The following is a 24,340-nucleotide window of genomic DNA, read 5'->3' as shown; positions in this document are numbered from 1 at the left end:
GTCCTTCAGGCTCGGTGCTGTGAGCACTGCCCTGGGGAGGCTGTCCCAGTGCACAACCACCCTAACTTCGCCCTAACACTCAGCCTGACCCTTCCTGTCGTGGCTCCGTGCTGTTCCCTCAGGTCCTGTCGCTGTCCCCAGAGAGCAGAGCTCAGCGCCTGCCCCTCCGCTCCTCTCGGGAGGGAGCTGCAAGCCACCATGAGGCCTTCCCTCAGTCTCCTCATCTCTGGGCTGAACACACCAAATGTCCTCAGCCACCCCCCGTACATCTTCCCCTTGAGTCTGGGAGTGACATTGGGTGTCAGGATTGGTGCTGGGGTGTTACGGGGTCAGGTATGGCGTGGGAGAAAGCATGGGGTTGAGTGCTGTGGGACCAGGAGCAGGGTTGGCTCTTGTGGGACCACCAGTGGTATTGGGTGGTGGTAGGCTTGGGTGATGTGGGGTTGTTGGGGGGTGTGGGACCAGCAGTGAGGTTGGGTGGCTGCGGGACTGCATATGGAGTTGGGTTGTGTTGGACCTGGGGGATGTGGGGTTGGGTGGTGTGGAGCCACTCTGAGGCCGTACTTGCAGCTACCTGGGCTTCAGCTGCTCCTGGTGACCAGCACCTCCATGCGGAGACAGCCTGTGGTGCTGGTTACATGTCTGTCAGTAGTAGTCTTGTGAAGGGTTGGCATTGCCCAAGCGCAGCCCCATCTCCCTTCCTTCATGCTCCTTCTCTGTTTTTACTAGAGCTGAGAAATGCTGTTGCTACAGGGCTCAACGTCAACTGCTGCTTCTTCCAGGACAACCCTGGGATATGGTCAAAGAGACGTGGGGATCTGGCTCACACTGGATCTGGGTGATCTTTTAGGGTCTCTCTTGTCATTCCTTTGCATCTCCTCTGCGGCAACGGGCAGTGTGCTGGGTAGTGCCCCATGCCAATCTACGCATCAGCACAGGTTTAACCCTATTGATCTGATTTGTGAAAGGTTCCCCTCCAGGTCCAGAAGCACGGTGTTTGTGGGTGCATTAAGGTAGGAAGAAAGTGTGTAGCAGCCCTCATGCCAACAGTTCCCTTGAATCGCGCAGAAGCCACTTCAAAATGTACCAGCTTAGCCCTCTTCCAGGCAGGTGCCATCTCCAAACAATGTCACTGGGGGTGGTGTCACCTTCCAGGTACAACGTGCTCTTCTAGAGGAACACACTCCATTTGATAGTTCTGCCGGCCTAGAGGGCAGATATGTGCAAAGAAGATGCTTTTTTTGGTTGCTTACAGCAAACCTTTGTCCTTCTAGGAATAGTACTCATAGGGGCAGCTGGAAATCATGTTAATAATACGTTAAACTTATTTTTTCCTGTACATCAGCAATACATTAAGGTTTGATCAAAAATGAATACTCTGTATTACACGTTTGAAACGTGAATGAGCTACAACATTTAAAATGGCTTGGATTATTTAGAAAAGCGTATTTTCTACAATGACACTATTTTTTTGTGAGCTCCCTATAATTCTCAGTTGTGGAGACTTCTTGGGAAGCATTGCAACGACACGCTGTGTAGAATCCTAAGAGGAAAAGCTATAGATTCAGCAGAGATCACTGCATGGAAATGTATGTCAGGCAGAGCATCTACTGCTTCATTCACATTTTATTTACTGTCTTCTAAAATACATATTAGTAACAGTTCACAGGAGACTTACAGGCAGATAAATGCAACCAGATTTTCAAGTGTGATACCCTACAGGATCTCTATAAAAGTGGTAAGAAAGTAAAACCATCTTTTGACACTTTCCAAAAAGCATTCATTCAAAAGTATAGCTCTTAGTGAATCAGGGACCAAGTTCTGATCAACAGAAAAATCCTGAAAAATCCCAAATTGGGGTTAGGAACAAGAAAATAAGAGGGAGGGGAATGGAAAGAGGAGGAAGAGAAAATAAATTATTTACTCCACGGAGCCCTCCCCTGTAGCTCCTTTTTTTTTTTTTTTTTTTTAAATTTTCTGAATCCATAGGAAAACCATTGCTCCTATTATTCCTGAGTGAATCTGACAGCATGATCTGCATACTTATGTCTGATCCAGCCCTTCTCACATAGAATACCTACATGTCTGACTGTACTAATTCACGTACGAGACTTTTACTGGGAGCATCACATATTAATTAGCACTGCTTGTACCCTGCACGTTTGTGACCAGCAATGTGTGGGTAAAGGAGATATTAAAGAATTTTGCTCATACCACAAGGACAGTTTCATATTCCCAAAGACATGGAAATTCTGAGCAGTGACACCAAGTTAAAAGGGATGGGGTGAAAACGAAGCTTCCAAAAGAAGTCTTCTTCATAACTTCTCCATTTATCTGTGAAGTATCAGAAGATCATAGATTTATTTTACACAGCCCATGGCATGGGATGAAGGCAGTGTTTATCAACCCTTTGAACTTTATGTACAGACCCCACCAGCCTTCTCCAGAGTGGGAATAAATCTGATTGATTGCAGATACTTACTGCCAGTAAACTCAAGTAGCAATTTATATTCGGCATCCAAGTTAAAATATGGGTAACTACAGCAGTGCATATGTTTGGCGATTTAAAGCACGTGCAAATATAAGCAAAGCTGTCTGCATCTGACAGGGTACTAGCATAACTGTTGGCATGGACAATAATTAAGTTGCTTAATAGGAGATTAAAACTGGAGAGGACCAGTGAGTCATTTTAATCACAGCCTTTTTCCACAACAAAATCTTTGTCTCCATTGTTTACCTTGCTGTTTTCTTTTCCTGAACACGCCTAGATTCTTTATTCTCTCCCTTCACAATCTTATTAATTTAAGAATTCTTCCAGGTCTAACATTTTACACCTTTTATTTCCCTACCACCACGTGCAGAAACAAACACTCCTCTCACTGTCTCCTAATGACTCTGAACAACAGCAGCATGACCCAAAGACATCTTAGTATTTAGGTATGGTTTCAGTCCTTTTATCATAACTGGACATTATTAGACAATTAAGAGATATCAAGCCAAAAAACACATAAGATAAATCCATGACTGATTCTTTCTGGACTCCACTAAGATGCTTTATAATAATCTTTCTGTCTTATAAGAAATCCCACTGTGCCATGGACATGCACATGTCTGAAAATGCCATTATGGTACAGCTAATAACTTATTTATCATCTGCCCTAACTGATGCTTTTCTGCTCTAAAACTATTGATCTCTCTACCCAGCGACTCTCTCAGCATTTAGGCCATTAAAAAAAAAATAAAGTGCATGTCAGCCTCATTTTATAGATGGAGGTGGTGAAGGGGACAGGCTGACGGCAGAATCAGAACAGGAGATAAGCTCTGAGGTGTGGAAGAAACCATCCTTCAAACTTTAAGGGAAAGAAAGATTCTTTCCTTGTTTTAAGGAAAAAAAGAAGTTTGTTCTCAGAGGAAATATTCCACTCCAACAGTGAAATAATTTTTAGATATTACTGCTAATAAATGTCAAGTGCTTTCCATGACTAGAGATGAGGTTGTGCTGTATCCTGAGCACTTGATATGGCTTTGTGCATATTCCCTTTTCTTTAACTCAGGAGAACTGCAGAGAACAAGAATCACCAGTGCTACTGACTGGTGAAAGAAAAGCAAGTTACACCCCTAGGGCTCAGAAACAGAAGGTAAGCAAAAGCCAGCCATCAAGATAACAAGGGAACAAATGCTTCAGAGAGAGAATGTGCCTACAAACAGTCATTACAACATAACTCGCAGAGTGCAAAATTAGGGAGCAGCTATAAATTTAGCTTAGCATGTACGCTGAAATAGCAACTACGTTTGTATAACATACGTTTGATTGCAATCCCAGCTGATTCGCTTAGCACTTCTTTCACATACTTGGTAGCACGCAGAACTGCTGTGGTACTATAAATAATACCTCATTCTCAAAGGTGTTTTATTCCGTTTAACAATTTAGAGGTATTTCAAGCTTTCGTGTTCCTCGCAAAGCCTGTTTTCATTCCTGTCTTTACACTGGTTGGAAATTTTGCATCTCTCTGCATATTAATAAATAACAGAGATTTGTGGTCAACCCTACCTTCGCCTGATTTAGTTACCTGAGCACAGAAAAATGTCGATTCAAGTGGTCCACCTTTTGCATAACAGCCTGATGGGTTCAGGCACTCCAGATGAAGACCTGGATCAGTTCTCTCCTTGGTCTGTGGAGATTCAAACCCGTATTTCCATCTCAGCAGATTGCCCCAGTTACTAGGGCCACGTTGGGGCACTCTTCATTTCTTGCCCAGATTTTTAAGGAACTATGTGACTGCTTTTAGTGTGGGTTCTGCTACTGTCTGAAGAAAAGAAAAAGGGGTGGGGGGCAAAATGGAGGATTAAAGCTCTCTATAAAGTTATGCATAGTGCTTTTGGTGACTCTTAACATGCTTTTCACCAGAAAATGAATGATACAAATCTCTCTCTCTCTTTTTTTTTTTTTTCTGAAACAGAATGGGGTAGTACCAATCCAGAGCTCTAAGGGGCGTAGGTCAGACCTTCCCCACCCCTTTCAAATGAGATTTAAGCACACTGCTCTTGCCCCTTGATGAACTCAAGCTGAAAGGAAACCAATTACAGATTAGTACTCTTAGTCCTGACATACAAGAATTCCCGTTACAAATCATTTAAAATCTACTCTCAAGGGCTTGAGTTTAAAAAATACACGGTTGACATCCCCCAAAAACTGTTATCATAAATTCAGCAAGGGCATACCTATTTGAAGGCATAGATTTGATGAAAGAGGGTTCGGGTATGGTATTTTACAGCTCACAATAATATCACATGCATAGATCATCGCTGTGAATGTCCAATTGACTGGCAAACTCGTGGCAGAAATAAGATTCACATTGGCCTTGCTTTGCTTTGTCAGTGGCATGCGGCAACTCCTGGAACAGACGACTCCTGCTTCACAGTTCAGGGCAGGAGTGGGGAAAAGAAAGTTCTTCCTAATGCAGCTAAACCCAGAAGAATGGTGCCACAAGCTGGAATTTGGCCACAACATACTGGTTACAATCCTCAAGGCTCGCAAAAGTGGCCAGGTTTAATGGTTCCGAGGTTTTCGATGCCAGTCAGCGCTTCCTAACAACATGGTCCCACTTCCATCATCATGCTGGTGGGTCTTGCACCGAGGCAGACAGGGCAAGAAGTTTATAGTAGGTTGTTAATAACTACAGAACGTGCATTTTTACCATCAGCATGCTGATTTGTGTTGTTCATGCAATCACAGCTTGGGACAGTAGAAATATATTTCTCTCGCTGTTTTTTACAACAGTACAAAACACTTCTTTATGCTGCTTATGGATCAGCTTAACACAGCAACAGACTAGCTGCTTTGGGAAACAAGGACATGAGCGATACTGAGCTTTGCAGCCCCCTACCAAGAACTTCTGGAAGCAATAAAATTGCAAATGCAAAAATTGGTTATTGCATTTTCCCTTCTATCTCGTTAGAGGTTATGGGAAATGTTCTGGAGGGTCTCTCATGCACACTGGGAGCAATCTGGTTAGGGACACCGAGGATACTTTCAAACATAATTAGCTGAGAATGAACCACCTTGAACGTGGCACAGATGATGCCTAGAGCTAATCATCATTTTGATCATCATAGCACAGGCCAAGCTTTTAGGAAAGGGCTTGATCATTGTCATCACCTCCGTTTTCCTCCTGCCTTGCCTCCCTGACAACTGGACAGTAAATCCAAGCAAGAAGGCAAAATGCTGCCTTAGCAGTCTGACCGTTTCACAAGGACGTAAGAAATGGCTCAATGTGCAGGGGTAGGAAAACTGAGCCCCTGGTTTTATAATTAAAAATACTAGGGGTACTGACGGAAAAATAGTCCTTTCAGATGGAATCCATCCTACCTCGAGACCATCCCATACGCTCCTGGCACTGCTCAAGGGAGACAAAAGAAGGCCGTGTCCAGGCAGAAGAGGTTCAACCATTCAAAATCTATTTGGGGGCATCTGCCCTCTTGACGTCTTCACCTCTGAGAGTATTCGGGAGCATCCTCAGGACAAATAATAGCGTTGTAAGGGAAAGAAAAGAACCAGTGGTCTTGGATGACTTTGGAATGTAAAGGTCTAAGAGCATCCAAAGCAAAGTTCCCCAACAGACACAATCTTCTCAATTTGTAAGAACATCATTCTCTCTGTTATGGCTTTCTTGGTCGTTCCCAGCATCAGTCACATCATTCAAACACGGCTTCCCTGAAAGCAGAACAGAGCAGGGGCTTCCTCCCAGGGTTCAGGAAAAAAAAAACAAACGAGTCACCTTCAGATGGCGACAGGACAGGATCCCCTACTCGTTTGCAGTTTCCACCGTCCTTTACAGCTATATAGGATGTGTCCATGTGGCGAGGCTTCTTCTCTGCGGAACCAACAAGTTTCTTGCGTGCTCCATGCAGGTGACACGGTAAGACAAGGAAAATGTGCCCCCCTGGGCTGGCCACTGGGTTGTAGCCCCATGGCTTCTTTCACCGCATCAGATCTCCAGCTGCTTTCCAGATCTTGATTACTGAACATTCTCATCGCCCTTGCAGGATAGGTTAAGGACCATCCCATTTTCCAACCGGAAAATGTAGTAAGGGCAGAAGTTACGTGATTTTCCCCACAGTTGTACAGCAGGTTAGAGGTGGAGGCAGAGACAGAACCAATCCTTAATTCAGGCGCTAGACAATATTCCTTCTGTTTAGAATATGGACATATTCTGGAAGATCGCGTCGGTAAATACATTAAAGGAAAATCATCTCCCTGTTAGTGACTCTTAATCCAGGTAAGCACGATTCTGAATTAGGCCGTAAGTGTGTTTTAAAGGGAAACACTTAACCTGTGTTATCTCCACGCTGGCACCACCATAAAGAGCCCTTCCTACTTGTATCGAATTAGGCGAATAATCTTATTATTCATGAAATCCGAAGTGTGTGGATGAGAAGAATCTATGCAGAAGCCATCACTCAGGGCTATTTTGAGCACTTCTTCCACAAACACCTGGAAGCTATTGATTTGCTTATTATCAGGCACCACCCAGAGTCTCTTTAAGTTCTGCCGCGTGTACTCCTCTTCGGGAAGGCCTTCCACGCTTGCAACCCAATCTAAGGTCAAATGGTTGGGGTCCTGCAGGTAGCTGGATATGGAAGAGAGGTTTCCGTTGAAGCAGTAGTAAAGTTTGGAACCGAGAAGCTTCAGGAACAGACACGATGTGGAGAAGATATTAGCGCTGAACACTTCCATGTTGGAGGAGGACAGGCTGTAGATCTGGGGCGCTTCTCGAACGGTGAAGTGAACGGTCTGGGTCTTCTGATCGAGGGTGATGTTGAGCATGGCGTTTTTCTCCGCTTTGGAAAGCTCCACCTCCTTCTCCTGCAAGGCCTCAATCAGAGGCTGGATTTGATAAAAATCTACCTCCCGCCGAAGCAAGCCCATTTCCTGAAAGTCTTCAGGGAGGTCCAAGTGAGAAGTTCTTAAGAAGTTGAGGATATAGCGGAAGATTTTGCCATCTCTGTCGATAAAGCAGTTGCCTTGGCTATCCTTCTTGGTTGGCATCTTCCCACTAAACATGGCCCCCAGCATGGAGTCTGGAAAGCTAGTCAGGGTGGACAGAGAGGTGGTATAGAGTTTTCCTCCAACATTGAGCGTGATGGGTTCTGACATGATGGAAAAGTCACGGTGCTGGGACTAATTCTAAAAAATAAAGCAAATAAAAAAAAAAATCCAACACCACGCATTCAGCTGCATTAACCTGCTCAAAAGGAACAGGGAGAAAAAGAGTACTAAATATATCTGGGTAACTACATGGCAATAATTCATCATAGGAATCGGAACTTGGGAAATACTGTTGGAGGATGTATCTTGAGAAGAAACTTAAGGATGTTTTTTCTCCTAAGAGTCTTTAATAGGGCTTTGTTTAATTTAATTTAGTGCCAGAAATCATGGGTCTTCCAAAGCTTTACAGTCACGTTAAATGTGAAATCTCTCCCACAGGTGCCTACAGCAGAACGACTGCCGACTTCAAGAGTTATATCCTAGGCTCACCTGATCTCATCTCCCTCATCACCACAGGATTTAGAGGAAACAGAAAGGCAGGACAAGAACCGGACACATTCCCAATATCTTCCATTGCATATCAAGATGTAATTAAAGCTACAAAGCTGTGGTGGCAGAATCCCCATAGTACACATTTGTGTGCAGTCATCCTACCAGGGAGCCAGCGAGCTGTGCTGCCATAAGCGCTTCCATTCAGAAAAAAAAATAAATTTAAAAAAAAAAAAAAATCAGACTTTCACATTCCAACATACTTTGCCTTAGAAAACATTTCCTAATTAATTACGGCCATATCCTCAGTTGACGTAGCTCCTGTGCAGCTCCTCTGCAATCAGCTGAGACAAACAGGATGTGATTTTATGATGCAGTTAAGCATCATTGCCTCTGGAGGGAACATACCTCCCTTCACCAGCTACCATACTTTCATACTCCTTACACCAGCTCTAGCACTTTTTCTGACCCCACGCTAAACCTATTTAGAGAGCAAGCTTATCATTTTCTATTCAGGGTATGTTTCTGCTACACGTTGGAACCAGACGAGGATCTGCAAATCTGGCTGCTTCATTGCACATCTGTTTTTCCTTGTTTGCTGGATCCAAATCCATCAACAAGTTAATTCCCAGCTTTATTTTGACTATTTAAAAAACAGCAGGGAACCCATCAGTATTTGCTGCAGAGATATGAGGTAGCTCTTGCTGTAGTAGCTATGGTCATCCAACAGAAAGCAGCCAAACAGCTGCCTTAAAATTAAGTTTATTAAGCCTAAATCATCATGGAATAATCATAGACAGGAAAACATTGTTATCAGCTCTGCAGTCACAGCAAAATACAGGTTGGAAGAACTTCATCGTGTGCTGTAATATCGATTTTATGGCTGCTCAAACCCGAATAATGTTGGTAATAGCACCCTAAAACGACTACACCTCTAGGCAGCAAGCATATTTTCCTGTGAAAAACTCACCCACACTAAAGTAGCGAATGAACAGATCGAAGGAGAATCTGCATTTCACTTCAAGTATAACATTCCCTTAGCCCTTTAGCCCATGTTGGCCCTCAGCACACAGCGTATATGTCACTGCACAATAATTAGGGGAAATAATCAGATCTGTAAATCCACTGAGGGCTTTGCTTGTGTAACTCTTAGCACCCAGTAAAACTGGAAAATAAAGATGTATGTGTAAAGCAACACAACACCCACTCCGCCCCCATGACCAAAGACCGTCCTTGTTACTAACTTCAGCCAAGAACACCCTGAAAAAAAAGCTATTTGTTTCAGTGTTAACCTCCCCTCAGCACTGTAGTCTCAGCATACTTCCCACTCTTGAAGGCTTCAACCCAAATTAGAGTCAAGAGCTGTTTAAACCCATCATATATAGGCTCCAACTGGTCTAATTCTGTTGAACGAGTGGCTGCCGTGTATTTTTTCCCCTAAGGGCTTGCAATATGCCTGTAAAAGTGTTGCTACAAACACAATCTGACATTCACAAAACCAGCCCCAAATGCATATATTTTTTTTCAAGTTTCATCCAAGAACAGAAGTGTTCCCAACATCTCCCTGCAAATAACGCAGACTGCAGAGGCAGGACTGACAGCGGCCCCACAGGCCCGTTCACTGCTTCCCTCCTCTGCCAGCACTTGGGCTGTTTTAGACTAAACAACCCAAATTTTTCTGTTCTTTCTTTATAGGTCATGTTTGCAGCTTTTTGAGCCCACGCCTGCTTATTTGTACCACGGGAGGAGTTTTCTCATGCTGTCTGCCAGCCTGTGGCAGCTGCAGCAAGATGTCCCCCTCCGTGGGTCTGTCACAGCCTTCTCTTGGCACATTCCCTCATCAAGAACCTAAAGACCACCAGATGGCCCAAATCTTCAGGGAGAAGATAATACAGAGTCCATTTCAAACCCAATATCCACCCTAAGTTTATTCTGATCCCAAACCTGGCTGGTTATAGCCATATTAATGAGAGGCAGGCATCTCAGTCTGATCTGAATGGATAACATTAAAAAAAAAAGGGCCTGGCTCCGGCCTCTCGGCACCTCCCGGCAGTGCTGGTGGCCATGGCTGGCAGCCCCCGGAGCCTGCTCTGCTCCAGGCCCAGCAGCCCCAGCTCTCGCAGCCTCTCCTCACGGCAGAGGTGCTCCAGGCCCTTCGGCACCTCGGGGGCCCTGCGCTGGGCTCTCCCCAGGGTGCCCAGCTCTGGCTGGCGCTGGGGGGCCCAGCGCTGGGCCCAGCACTGCAGGTGGTGTGGTCAAAGATCAGTCTCTGCTGCTTTTCCCTTACAAACTCCTAAATATGAAGTAAAGCAGATGAAACAGGTTGTGAGCTCTCTCTTTGCTCGCCCAACCAGCATGGCAGCGCCCTGGTTTATCAGACCTGGCTGCTTTGCTAACCTAGCATAAAGGCTCTCCACGAATGCAGCACAGAGTTCACTGCTGCTTGGTGGCATTTGCACGAAGATGAGCTTCCAGGAGAGCATCTGACTTGGACGTGGGTGGCTATAACCTGCAGTCCCCAAGGACAAGTACGAATTGGGTTATAGTTCTTGGAAGCGGAGAATTACAGTAAAGCCTTTTGTGTAGCTGCTCCCAAAGCAGTACTTAAAATTCAGTCACATTAGATCACCTAGAGATCTAATTTGAGAGCTGACGATGTGGATTTCACCAAAGAGCACAGTATTATTATGTGCTTTTAGAGTGATCTGTGTTTAAATACATTTTTCTTTCAAAAAAATAGATGTAATTTAGTGTTATGGAAATAAAAAAAATAAAAACCTACAATTATTTAAAGACATAATCTTTTCAGATCATGTAAATTGAGAGAAACTAGCGTTGCTTCACGGTGATTTTTTTATTGAGAAGTCCAACTTCTGAGTCAAAGCTGCTGCTTGAGCATCTGAGCATTTCAGCAGACCAGGGTTTGTAAATTTTAAGTTGGTTTTTACTGGCAGGAGCATCCTCAGCAGATGCAAAGCAACCATTTCTATAAGGACCTTCTACTCCAGAAGTTGAGCTCAGCAAATAATTGGCCTGAACCTGAGAGAGTCATGGGGTTGACACAGCAGGAAGCCAGGAAACAGTGTGGGAAATGACAAAATCTACCCATTTTCACTTACTGACATCTTCACATATTTATAACCACCAGCTCAGTTCCTTCATTATCTGCAATGCTTCCTTTGTTTAATAATTTTAAATGCAAAACAGCTTTGGACAAGCTTACTTCCTCTCTTATTTATTCATCACATTTAAGAGTGCTTTAATTAGATAAGAAATAAAATTCTGCATTATAATTTAATGGAGTACAGGTTTCACCCAACTTGGAAAAAAAAAAACCACACGTGTACAAGTAGTCATCCAAAAATGCATCATTCATGATGTTTCTCCTTAAGTAAAAATGGTGCAAATGGCACAACTATTGCTAAGTATTTAACCTCTCTGAAAAATGAGCAAAGCTGCAGTTTACCCTTTTTAGCCAGAAAATGCAGGTTGCTGTAAACTTTAAAGTTATGTTTATAACATTTTCAAAAACCGAAAAACAACAGGGACCTTTCCTTAAGGAATATATACATTTGCATATATCTATAAAGCACAGGAAAAGCCATTTTTTAATGAGTTTTCTGGTTGCTTATTCGGATAAAAATTGATCATTCCAGTTAAAAATAATCTACCCCGAAACAGCGAGTTGATGAAACACGAGGGATCGAATGTCTGGTTCTGTTTCATAATCTCATTAAATATTTGGAGAAAACTGTCTCTGCATTAACAAAATAAAGATAATACTAGCTTGGCCAAAGGTGGAAATACAGGCAGAGCAGAGAAAAGATACAAAAGATACTAAGCAGATGAGAAAACAAAATGAAGTTTTTATTTGGGAAAAGGTGTAGCAATGCCTTGGTTTCCCTAATAAGTAAACCCAAGCATTTGTTGGGAGTGAGAAAACGAAAGCAGCAGCAATTGGTTACAGACCCAGGTTTCCCTTTACAAGTGGCAGGGAAAGAAAACGAATCCATTTTGGGGGATTTTGGGGAGGCAGCACGTAAGACGGGGTTAACAGGCTGCTCAGAGCATCGTCCAGAGGATCTCGTTAGTGAAATGAATTAAACGCAGAGCAGCAAAGGGCGAGGTCTGTGATGTGGAAGGAGTGCATTTTAATTTTAATTTTATATAGATGCCACTGCCCCGCTGATTAATTTTACAGCGTACCCTTCGATTCCCAACCCATAAAACATCCCCCCACAGCTGAAACTTTGGAAACCTGTGTTTAAGGCAGTGAAACACGCAGCTTAGTTAAGAAAGAGCTGCGGAGTAACAACAAGCGGCGAAGCACACACGCAGCAAAAATAAGAGATGAATTATTTAGGTGGGCGCAACGACGAAAGCCTAAGTGGCAATAAAACGAAAGCAAGACGGGGACCGTTTCTGCTAAGCACCAGGAAGAAGAGCCAGACTAAAAAAAACCTCCCTGGCTTTTGAGTAGTGCCCAAGAGAGCCGGTGAGAGCCGCGGCGGCTGCAGAAACGCCGCGCGAGGCCGGCCAGGTAATGCGCTGCAGGAAGCAGCTCTGTGCCGGGAGGGGTCAGACTGATTTGGGGTAAAAAGGAGGGATGAAAAAAAAAAATATCCAAGCAGCCGGAGACTTCAGACACGGTTCGGCGGGAGGAGATGGTTTTCCCAGCACCGGGCTCCAGTCTGCTTTGTTAGAGTGCATTAATGTCAAATAAATAATCAGCCAAAGGCTGATCGGGTTTGGGCTCTGTTCCCAATTCCCCACGCTTTGCACCAGCGTGTCTGGCTACAACAGAGCACGTCAGTTTGGGGTGAAAATCCTGCTTTCTACGAAACATCCGAGTCCTGCGGAAAAACATTCGTTAGGCTGCGAAATCTGGGTTCAGGTGGAGGCACCGGCCCTGTGGTCGCCTCGTCCCTTTTCTAGTGGGTGATTTTGTAGGGGAAAGCAAGACCCTCAGCTAGGAATTTGTGTTACGGGGACTTCAGAAAAAGCACTTTGACGTCCAGGAGTCATCCTACAGTGATAGCTTGGAGAAAAGTCATAATGAAGAATGACAAAGGGAAAGTGGAAATAAAATAAGAAGGATTTAGAAGAGAAAAATAAAACTCGGCTCACGGCTTCCTTAGTGAGAGGCAGCCCCCAGCAGCCAGCTGGCATCACGTGAGAGCTGGGTTTAAGGAAGGATTTGGGATAAAATGTGTTATAAGGAGGGGCTTAATCCTCCCCTGGGGTACCACTGATGCACTTACTGACCTCAGCTGATGCTCAGCTCCGGCAGGTTAAACATTTGCAACACGCCTTCTACACACTACGTGCTTATTTACAGTAATCCTACAGAGGAAATCCCACGTTTTCCCGTCGCTGCAGCATGGAAATCAATCCCGCCTCGGTCTGGCCGCCGGGCCGAGCACGAGGAGCTCTGCCAGCCTCTGCAATACGCGGAGAGCTGCGGGAGGGGACTCCAGCTCCCGGCAGGCACCGTGCAGGAAACGCCACCTCACCCTTCCCCTATAGCCTCGAGGAAACATCCCTGGCCGTCTGCTGCCTGCTGCAATACTGGGGAAAAGCCCACCAGTGACTCAAATTTTGTTTTCTAATCACGCTGCATTAAACACGGGAATACCCCTTTTGCTGATGAGATGATAGGGAAGCATGAACACAAGTTTCCTAACATCCCCGGGCTCGCTGGCGGGGCCGATGCTGCTCCTCCATCCCTTCCAGGGCCAGGACCCCCCTTCCCTGGGGTCCGGAGCATCTCCTGGCAGGAGGTCCAGGCTGCTGCTGCTTGCTGAGGGATGGAGGCGACCGCGAAAGGCTGCACCTGCAGATGCTGAATTTAAGCAACGTGGAGCTCTGGGCAAAGAGAAGGGGGGTGGGAGGTGGGGGAAGGAAAATATGGCCGGTGCACAGTGAGGGGAAGAAAATATAAAACAAAGGTCAGGTTCACACTGAGAGACGAGGAATGAGAGCGTCAGCACGCGGTGGGGAGAAGGGAAAAGAAATGAAGGTGACAGCTACTGAAGGGGAACATAGAAGACAAGATGGAGGGGGACGGGGAGCGCAGAGCCAGAGAGATGCGGCTGCGGGGATGCTCAGGGAATAAAAGCCAGGGTGTGAGGGCTCTCAGCACCCTCCTGGCTGTGACCTCCGAAATCTGCAGGCCATGCTGGCAAAGCAGATCGCCAGGAGGGCAGGGAGGGAGCCTGTGCCACCGTAATGCTAGCCCCGGTAAAGATTTGCCCTGGTTTTTCACGGCCAAGCGTCTGCACCGCTGGAGTACCTTCCAGATACTCATTTCTTTGCTGATCCTGCAGACGTGGAAGGCAACCACCTGCGTCCCGCTGAGCGATCGCCAACCCGCGCCCCAAAAAGTGCTCAGAAACCGCACGAACGAAGTAGGGGCCAGCCAGGATCCCACCCGGCCGCCCGCAGAGCCGGCTGTGGGGCGCGCAGGGCTCGCTCTGCGTTCCCCAAAGTGCTGAAAATCCGTGAAATGCAGAAAAATCGGATTGGGGAAAGGGGGGGGGGGGGAGAGCAAAGTTTGCCGGGCGCTGCTGCGCCATGCTGAGAGGCACCGTGGGGATGGCTCCTCCCTGCACAGCCGGGAATTCCCTAAAGCAGAATGAAATCCTAAAATCATCCTAATAGTAATTATAACAACGGTAGTGGTAGTAGGAATAATGGGAATAAATCCAATAAACCCTCCCCGCATCCCAAAGCCCTTCTCCCTCTGGCCTCTCTGGCCCAGCAGGCAGCTCCCCCCCCCCCCCCCCAAAAAAAAAAAAAAAAAATCCCACCCGTGCCTCAGTTTCCCCAGCTCGGGGTGGGATTGGGAAGGGGGTGACCCCAACCCATCCCACTCCCCCCTAATGGGGTGGCTCCCCCCAAGCGCCCGCTGGCCCCGCACCCACCTGCGGCCCCGCCGAACCCCGTCCCCGCCCGGGCGCCGCAGGAGGAGGAGGAGGAGGAGGAGGAGGAGGAGGAGGAGGAAGCAAGGGGGCGGCGAGCCCGGCTCTCCCGGTGCGGCCAGGGCTGGGATTTGTAGTTCGTCTCCTTCCCTTCGCCCTGCCCCCGGAGCTGCCCGCAGGGCTGCGGCTCTTCTGCCGTAGCGAGGAGCGAAGCAGCCTGGCACGGCTCGGCACGGCTCCGGGGGGGAGGTAACGGGGGGCAGGAGGAGGGGGGGGGAAGATAGGGGTCGGGGCGCTGGGGGGTGGTTTTGGGGTGTAAAAGGGTGGAGGGAGGAAGGAAGGATGCTCTGGGTGAGGGACGCAGGAGGGATGCTCCTGGGAAGAGATGCTCCGAGGGGGGGGATGCTCAGAGAGGGGTTTTTGGGATGCTCCGGGGAAGGGATGCTGGAGGGATGCTCAGAAGGAGGGATGCTCGGGGTTTGGGATGTTTGGGGCTTCAGGATACAGGAGGGATGCTCGAGAGAGGGATGCTGGGGGTCAGGATGCAGGAGGGATGCTCAGGGGTCGGGGTGCAGGAACGGTATTGGGGGATCGGGCTGCTCAGAGGGTGCTCGGGGGTTGGGGTGCTCGGGGCTTCAGGATGTAGGATGGATTCTCAAAGGAGGGGTGTCGGGGGTCGGGATGCAAGAGTGTTATTTGGGAGTTGGCGAGATGCTCAGGATGTTCCGGGGAAGGGATGCAGGAGGGATGCTCAGAGGGAGGGACGCAGAAGAGGTGTTTGGGGCTGGGGGTGCTCACAGAGAGGGATGTTCAGGGCTTGGGATGCTCAGAGGGAAGGATGCTCAGGGGTTGGGATGCTCGGGGCTTCAGGGTCCGGGAAAGATACTTGAAGTAGGGATGTTCAAGGGTCAGGATGCTTAGAGGGAGGGTTGCTTGGGGCTTCAGGATAAAGCAAGGATTCTCAGAGGGATGTTTGGAGGCCAGGATGCTCAGAGAATGGGATGCTCAGGGACTGGGATGGGGGAGGGAACTGGGATTAATGGGGGCTTGGGGTTCAGGGTGCAGGAGGAGTGTTCAGGGCTCAGGATGCAGGAGGGAGCTTGGGGTGCTTGGGGGGGGGGGGTCTGGATGCAGGAGGAGTGCTCAGGAGCTGGGATGCTCAAGGGAGGGATGTTTGGGGGAATGGGCACAGAAGGGGGATTGTGATGCAGGAGGGGTGCATTACAGGGAAGGAAAATGCTTGGGGATCGGGATACAGGAGAAGGCTTGGAGGCAGGTATACAGAAGAGATGGCTGGACTAAAGGTTGGGATGCGAAGGGGGATGCTCAGGATGCAGGTGGGGAACCCCAGAGCGATGCTGGGTGAGTGGGTGTGTGCGCATTCCCCTGGTGCCTGCAGAGCTCTGCAAACCTTCCTTTGCAAGGCAGCAGCTCGCCCCGAGGAGCTGCTCAGGATTGTGTTCAGGTTTTCACCCAGGGAACCTGACCTGGGGAGAGGAACATCCAGGGATGTTCCCATCCCATAGGGAGCCAAAAGGCCCTAAAAATTCGGAGCACATTTTGTGACAGGGTCAGTAAAGTTTGCCATGGTCTCAGTTTGCCACGATCTCAGTTGGCCTTCCTGGTTTCTGGATTGGCTGAGGCACAGCCGAATATTTGGGGGTTGCAGGGAAACCGAGGATTAAAATGAGGGACATATCCCATATTTCCTGAAAGCTGGAGGTCGCTGTATCTCCAAGCAGTTAGGCAGGGTCTGATGAATCCCAGCCAGCGCTCAGTGAAGGGGACGTGGTTTTCGCTTGGGCAATCTCCAGGGCTTTTATTTCTATACACAGATAAAAGCAGACAGAAATGTGAAGGAAGGAGAGTGATGTTTACTCTATAAATACCTCAAAAAAAGCCTTCCGGAGTAGATGTATTTACAGTCCCCGGGGATGATAAGAGAAAGGACGCTGGTCTGAAGGTCAGGGCAGGAGCTGGGCACTCCCGGTATCACACAGGGGCAGCAGAGAAACGCAGCCCTAGCTGGGAGCTCTGGCTAGTGAGGAAAGCAGAAGGCTTTGGGAGGAGGAAATTTTGTGTGTGGTTGGTGCTGGGTTTAGCCATAAAGCCAGCGGTTTGTCAGGGGTGGTCCAAGTCCCGGTTCCTGTGCCTTTGCTACTGAATTCGGGGGCAATGGGATAGGGAAATGTAATTCCTTGTGCCTCAGTTTCTGCAGCCACAGCTGGAGATGATGGCTGACAACATGCTAGCAATGCTTTTGAGATGCTTTATTAGAAAAGGATGCTGACATGTATTAGGGCTGCGCGTGTATCTGTTGTCTGGAGGGAAGGAATGGAGCTGGGAGGAGTCTGGAGACAGAGAGAGGATAAAATGTCAGGGCCTTAGGCTTTATTTGGCATTACTGCACTCATCGCTTTGACATCTAGCCAAAGCCTTTTTTTTTTTTTTTTTTTTGTCTGATGACTGAGTACCTAACAGAGAGAAACATAAAGCAAGAGAAGAGGCTTTGGGGTTTGTGTGCACCAAAGGGATGGAAGGAGCAGCACTGGAGACCAGAGAGCAGCGTAGCTGAGGCAGCTGCCTTCAGCTCCTCTGGGCAGCCTGGGCCAGGGCCTCAGCGCCCTCAGAGGGAAGAATTTCTTCCCAACGCCTCCCCGAAGCCTCCCCCCTGCCAGGCTCCAGCCGGTGCCCCTCGTCCTGTCCCCCCAGCCCTGACAAAGAGTCCCTCCCCAGCTTCCCTGCCCCCCCTGCAGGCCCTGGCAGGCCGCTGGCAGCTCTCCCCGGGGCCTTCTCTTCCCCAGGCCCACCACCCCCAGCTCTGGCTTCATAGGTGAAAAAACCAACAGATTTTCGAAACGTTAACAGAATTTAGTAAAGATATGGACTACTGTCTGGTAAATTTAGGCTGACTGCACACATGCACTTTGGCTGGTTACTTTTTTGGGACCCCTCAGAGAAATGTGTGGCCACAAGAAGCCTGCTGATCCCAAGGCGGAGCTCCTGCTGTACAGCAAAGCCCCACAAAATGCTGCTGGTCCAGCTGGGCGATGATACTCGGATGAACCTTTAGTTTCTGGAGAGGACAGGAAGGGTCTGGGCAGGGCAGGAGGTCCTGCAGAGCATGGGGACAACCTCCTGGTCCAGACCTGCCCATGGCTCCACCAGCAGCGGGATGAGGAGCCCCGCAAGCACTCAGGGTGCTTCTGATGGAGTACGTCAGAGGGCAGGAAAGCGTGGAAGAGCCTTACGAGCCCAAATTAATTAGCTGTAGTGAGTAGGAGACACGCAACCCAAGTGCAATCTGTCACTGGAAAGCAGTTTGGGACAGGAAGTGAGGAATATGTTATCTCCTTGAAAAGAGAAGGTGGATTAGAAAAGGCAGATTGTAATTACACGTGAAAATTTTGGCCAGGCTTCCGCGCTGGCAATATTTCCCTGCTACGACCGCAGATGGGTAGAGTCTCACTTTGGTTTCTGAAGGGCTATTTAGCTGCATTTTTGGGGGAAGTTATTAGCTCTGAGTTTCTGTTGTATTGCTGCAACAGCGTCAGTGCTATCTGCCTTGTCTCATGTGTGTTCCTCTGCGCATATTCCTATAGATACGCACAGTTTGTAGAACAGCGGGCAGTACTTCAGTTGAAGCTTCCAGACATTATTACAGTGCAAATAATAAATAAGGCAATTGGAGGCTTTAGATATTAATGAGCAGCAGGATGTCAAATAATTAAGAAAGAAATAAAGAGGGAAGCAGCAGTTGTGCCACTGAGAGGGCTTGAGAAAGAAACCGCAGCATTAAGTCATTGTGAGTGCTCGAGGCATGCACGGAAGATCACAGAGCTGGCATCACGTCGCTTCAATTAATTCAGGTGATTTAGCCAAAATAGCTAGATCCCAGCTAAATTAAGAGTGTAACTGATTGTGTAAACCATAATAGATCACAGGGAGAAAAGAGTAGGGGATGTGGCAGCAGTGATGACGGCCTTTATTTGATGATTTACAACTCTGTAGGTCAATTGCAATTTCTTTATGGTTATTTACGAAGTTTTTTTAGCGTTTTAGGAAAAAAAAAAAAAAGTCATAGGGAAGTGATAATGACTGCTTGTGCTTGCCCGATACCTGCTGGTGAGGCTGCATCTAATGGATGTGGTACTGATGTGTTGCAGGCTGTTTGCCCTCCTCAGCAGGGTGGATGGACAGGTACTTTGGACCAAAAATATCCCCATTGCTTATGAATAAAGGACAAATTTGTTCCCTAAAAATAAATAAATAAATAAATAAAAATATTAGGACTGCAAATTCCTTTGATGTTCCTGGAAAACAGACCTAGAGAGGTGTGTGGCAACAAGGGCTGCTTCTTTGGACAAGTTTGCACTATAAGTCACAGCAAATTCTACAGAAATTTCAGAGAATACTGTTGTGCAGTATGTTGTGCTGTGTGCACTCACCTCCATCCTGCAGCAGCTCAGCATCCTGCAGGAGTGAGCCCTAATTGCCTGGCTGCCTGGAGGATGAAGGAAGAATAACAGTAATGTCTTGGCTGACATAAAAGGAACCACTTGAGCAGGAGTTAAGGACAATAAAAGGTGACTCTTGTTTCTGTACTTCCAGACCTCCAGAGCATTTAGGGAAGTAGATCATGATTTTTGTCTTCTTTTTAAGTAAGAAGTAAGTCACATTATTTATCAGCCTACATTTGGACGGTGGGATTTTACCCCTCCTCTAGTAGTATTTATTAATCTATATAGCACGAAACAATCCGGATGCCACTGTAGGAAATGTGCTGAATTTATTACCAAGATTTCCTGAAGGTAAGGTAAATCTCAGATCTATCTTTTTGCAGCTTTTTATGGTGTGGGTGCAGGAACTAATAGTGCATTCTGCAAAAAGTACTGAGGAGCCATTACTGGAAATCTGCTGCTGGCAGAGATAGGGGAATGAATTGATTTAGAAGTAATTGGATAGACTTCAAGTGAAATGAGTCCTAATTAAAGAAAAAAAAACACAGTCAGGAGAGAAATATATTAAAAGGACACCTCTGAGCATTACAGAATATGAAGATTAGACCCAAGTAAAGCCCAAGGTGACTTTTCATCCTGAGCTCAGGTTTTTTGTTATTTTTATTTGCAGTTTACTCAGTTGAGAGAGTGAAACTAAGCTGGTCGATGATGCTCTTTGCTTATAGTCCATTTCACTCTCTGCTTTCTAAAGCATGGTTGGCTAGCTGTCCTTGCAGGGACACACCTTGCAGCAAACAAAGCCTGTTGCAAACATTGAAATACTTCATTTTCTTTGTGGCTTTAGGTGGAATTTAAGTCTGGAGCCAGGGCTGTAGTCCTTTACAGCATCCTTTTTTTTTTTAATTTTTGTTTTTTAATTATTTATTTTCATTTTTTTTTTATTTTGAGGAGGTATGGGAAGAAAGCACTGACACGTATTTATGAATGCAGTGTGTGCTACCAAATACCATCCATGTTCATTGATCTGCCAGGCAGAAAGGAGAGCGTCTTCAGGACAGTTTCCTAGGTCTGAACATCTGCATGACAAAGATGAGAGGGGAGGACATTCCTCCCTCTTCCAAAGCACGGCTCCCTTTCTAGCACATCTTCAAAAATCAGGAAGGAAGATCTCAGAAACTAGCTTTGTCAGCCTGCCTTTGGGAAAATCATTGGGCACATCCTTTTGAAGGCTGTGCCTGGCAGATGAAGAAGGTTTGCTTGATGGCAGGGCTGCCATACAGGGGGACCAGGGCAGGCCAGGGCTCACAAGAACCTCGTGGAATTCAGCAACGACCAATGCAAAGTTCTGCGCTTGGTACGGACTCGTCTCTGGATGGACTCATCCAGCATGGACTCAGCTGTGCTGTACCAACCCCCTGGTGAAGGCTGGGGACTGGCTGACAGCAGCTGCCCGGTGCCTACCAGGAGGTCATCTGGGAGATGGAGCCGGGCTCTTTGCAGCAGTGCATGGCAGGAGAATGAGAAAAAAAAGCAAGCATAAATCAAAACAAGAGGTTCCAACTGGAAATAAGGAAAAACTCCCCACTAAGAGCTAGTTAAATACTGGGGCGAGTTGCTCAGGGTGGTTGTGTGATCTCCATCCCAGGATGTTTTCAAGACCTGGATGGAGAAAGCCCTGAGCAACTTGGTTTAATCTCAGCTTTGCGCGGTGGTTGGACCACAAACCTCCCTCCCGATCCTTTGATTTTACCCACGTTTCTCCTGCCAGTTGTTTACAAGGGGAGCAGAACAATTTCACCGTTTCATGGGAATTTTTTCTTTTTCACTGCAAAGCTGTGTACTTTCTGTTTTATGTGAGCTACACAACAGATGGAACCTCAGAGCAGCTCTTCAGATTAATAATTAACACTTTGACCTTCTCCAGCATCTTCATGTGCTCCAGGAACTCAGTTCTCTTATACAAGCAGGAATGAGCCAATCCTCCGAACTTTATACTGTGAGTTATTATTGCCTGCGAGGAAGACAAAGTGCTGAAATGTTAAAGTTCTCCTGCTTCTTATGATAGATTCCTGATTCTTTGAATATTTGTTCTCTTTTTTTTTTTTTTTTTTTAGTATTTAACAGAAGAAGTCCAGGTACCAGATCTCCAGGGCAGCATTCGGCTGCCCAGCGATGAAGCTCTCCCTCCCTCTCCTGCAGTTCCCTGGGTTGTTTATGACACGTTTCCAATTTCTGCAACAAATGAGGCAGTGCTCTTACAGGCAGCAGTCTCCTTCACTGCGAACCCTGATTCATTCTCCAAGAAGGCCCTGGAAAAAAAATAAAGTTAATACGAGATCCTTTAAATAATATCTCTGAAAGCATCTGGAGCTGTGCTGGGGCTGAATTAGCCATCCTAACTCCTAAACTTTGCCACTTGAATGCTGTCTTAGTGTAGTTTGAAGACTGTAGTGTTTGTTATTATATAGTACAATGCATCTGGAAGGTAGCTTTAATGCAGTTTTAATATTGCAATGTGCATGGTAAATATCTCCTTTTTAAGGGCTGCCTGGCTGGCATCTCCATCCTGGCTTTTTCTGGCTCATGCTCCGGGAGCAGCTTGGTGTAACCTGGTACACGACGGAAATGTGGGGTTGTTTGTCCCCCCCCCTGCTGACACCAGGGTGGTTAGAGAGGTGTAGGTTGGTTGTGGCACCTGAAGCCCAACCCTGGATAGTGAAATCCTTTGCTGGTGATGGATCCTCCACCACAAGGTCAGCTTGTGAACAGGGGACAGAAAGGCCAGGATGGTGCCTAGAGAGCCTCACACCATCATTGCTGGAGAGGGATATGCATGCGTCATGGTTTTTTCATCCTGGAAGAGCACCAGCGATGGGGAGAGGATGATGTGGGAAGGCTTGAGGTTGAAGCCAGAGCTTGAGGTTGTACCTGGTGTGTTTGTTTCCCCAGCAGCAAGGAGCTGTATACCAGGGGAGCTGGGGCGTATGCCATCTGCGTGCGTATTTTCTCATTAGTGGACCACCACCCACCTGAGGACCTTCAAACACTTTGCAAGTGAAGGCTCAGACAACCGAGGAAACAGAAAAGTGGTTTTTCTTACGGTCATACACACATGAGCGTGGATGGCACTGTCCTGATCCCGTTTAGGTAACAAAGGTGATACACGCCTTCTTTTTACCTCTCCCATGGATTATTTCAGGCTATAGGCAGCAACAATCTCCCACTGTGGATTTGAGCACGTAGCACCAGGGGGAACCTGCTTTGGGTCCCTGCAATAGGTTTCAAGAAACCCTTGCTGTCTGATGGGGTTTCTTGCGCAGCAGTGCATCCAGCACCTGGCTGGAAATGCTCTGAGCTCTTCCAGGGAAACCCCTGGGGGCTTTTTCAGCACTCTAATGTTTTATGGCCGGTGAATTTGGGCTGTGACGAATGGGAAGCTTTGCCTGACTCTGCAGTTTCTCTCCCCTCTCAGTTTGGTCCAGCAAACAAATGCGGCAGGTCCTGGGGGGCAGCCAGGGCTGCACCACTCCCTCTACTCAGAGCCGAGTGGATTTGGGGAAACGTGGGGCACCACCCTGAGCTGCTGCACCCCTCGAGGAGGGGGAGCTCATCCTTTCCTAGGGTCAAGTGTAAGGTCGTAGTTGGTTATTTACAAGACAAAAACGCTCAAGTATGTGACTAGTCTGAAGAAGTTCTGTGGGTTTGTGTATTTATTCCAGTTTTGGGACTTCACTTTCAATCAAGCATCACCAGAGTGGAAGCTTTTCTGCATCCCTCAGAATACCACCATGAAAAAGTCACAAGGATTATCATCTTTATAGCGTCCCAGATGGCTTCCAAGCTCTGTTTCTGGTCCTGAAAGCTCAGTGAATCTTCCCTGAACTAACCTGATGCTCTGTTCCTTCTTCCAGCAGCTGGGAGCAGGGATGGATAAGATACTGGAAGCTGTGGTGATGTCCTCCTACCCCAACAACGTGAAGCAAGGCCTTGTGAGGCGCGTCATCGAGGCGTCGAAGCAGCCCATGGACAGTGAGCAGTGCTGGTCCATGCTGGAGCTGTGTACCAAGCTTTACCTCGTGGGGGACACCAAGTATAAAAGAGAGATCGGGAAGGAGGTTTTGGAGGTCTATGGCCACTACCACCCGGAGGAATTTGAGGAGTTCTTCAATGTCCGCTTCCTACTGAGTCTCCTCCAGGAAGGCTACGGGCCTCTGGGGAAGAGAAGCCATTATGTCCTCGATTATATCCAGTTAGGGCTGCAGTTCGTCTTGGAAAGCCCATCAGCAAACAGCATTTTCAGCTTGTTGAGGATTGAGGTGCTCCGGAAAGTCTGCGAGAGGCCCGGCCCCAAGCAGTGCGCCAAGATCAGCAAACTCTTAACCCAACATCCTCAGTGCATTCCCACGGGCAAGCACCAGGTCTTGTTTTGTCAGCAGCTGATCCGGTGCATCGGGCAGTTCCAGTGCGTCTCCGAGGGGGAAGAGGACATCATGGAGTTTTTGGAGCACGTGAACAAGGTGAGCGGTCTACTGCAGAGGATCTGGAGGACTCAGACCTCAGCCATCCTGCCCTCGTTGAAGGAGCTGTTCACTATCATTTCTTCAACAGGTAATGATAAAAAAAAAAAAAAAAAGGGGGTGCAAATGTAGGGATTGGCTTTGGCGAGGAACAAAAGCGCTTGATGGTTTTCTTGGTTCTCATCCACTCCAGAAATGCAACCACAACTGAAATATAATAAGCAAGTGTCCCTAACTGTTACCTAGGACCTTAGGCTGAGAAAATAATATCCCCTGAAACCACACGGAGTCTGTACACAGGAATTGTTGACTGGGCTGAAATATATGCAGCACAGGTTTGTGCGTTCAGTACTTTTCAGCATCAGCTGGGCTTGATGGAAAGCATCTTACCTGCGGCAGGTCAGA

At 47.3% G+C, this 24,340-nt stretch overlaps 2 protein-coding genes across 4 annotated transcripts in view; one reads left to right on the top strand and one right to left on the bottom strand.

Annotated features, from left to right (window-relative positions):
* Positions 1–4,765: 4,765 nt before the first annotated feature.
* Positions 4,766–15,083, bottom strand: KCTD21 (potassium channel tetramerization domain containing 21). Its single transcript, XM_066989967.1, has 2 exons — positions 14,962–15,083; positions 4,766–7,687 (listed from the first exon to the last, which is right to left on the bottom strand). The coding sequence occupies exon 2, from the start codon at positions 7,655–7,657 to the stop codon at positions 6,875–6,877; it is 783 nt and encodes a 260-aa protein (XP_066846068.1). The 5' UTR covers positions 7,658–7,687; positions 14,962–15,083; the 3' UTR covers positions 4,766–6,874.
* USP35 (ubiquitin specific peptidase 35) overlaps positions 15,078–24,340 on the top strand; it is a 24,989-nt gene continuing 15,726 nt past the window's right edge. The window contains exons 1-2 of one of the 3 annotated variants that reach the window (XM_066989958.1): positions 15,078–15,207; positions 23,330–24,026. In XM_066989958.1, the coding sequence (XP_066846059.1) occupies positions 23,345–24,026 (682 nt within the window). In that variant the 5' untranslated portion in view covers positions 15,078–15,207; positions 23,330–23,344. Of the gene's footprint in view, positions 15,208–23,216; positions 24,027–24,340 lie in introns of those variants that run through there. The other 2 variants (XM_066989959.1, XM_013187387.3) reach the window with 2 other exon arrangements.

This window comes from Anser cygnoides, chromosome 1 (genome assembly GCF_040182565.1).
Source record: "Anser cygnoides isolate HZ-2024a breed goose chromosome 1, Taihu_goose_T2T_genome, whole genome shotgun sequence".
Taxonomy (NCBI): Eukaryota; Metazoa; Chordata; class Aves; order Anseriformes; family Anatidae; genus Anser; species Anser cygnoides.
Note: the sequence above shows the minus strand (reverse complement) of the source record. Positions and strands in the feature narration are given on the sequence as shown.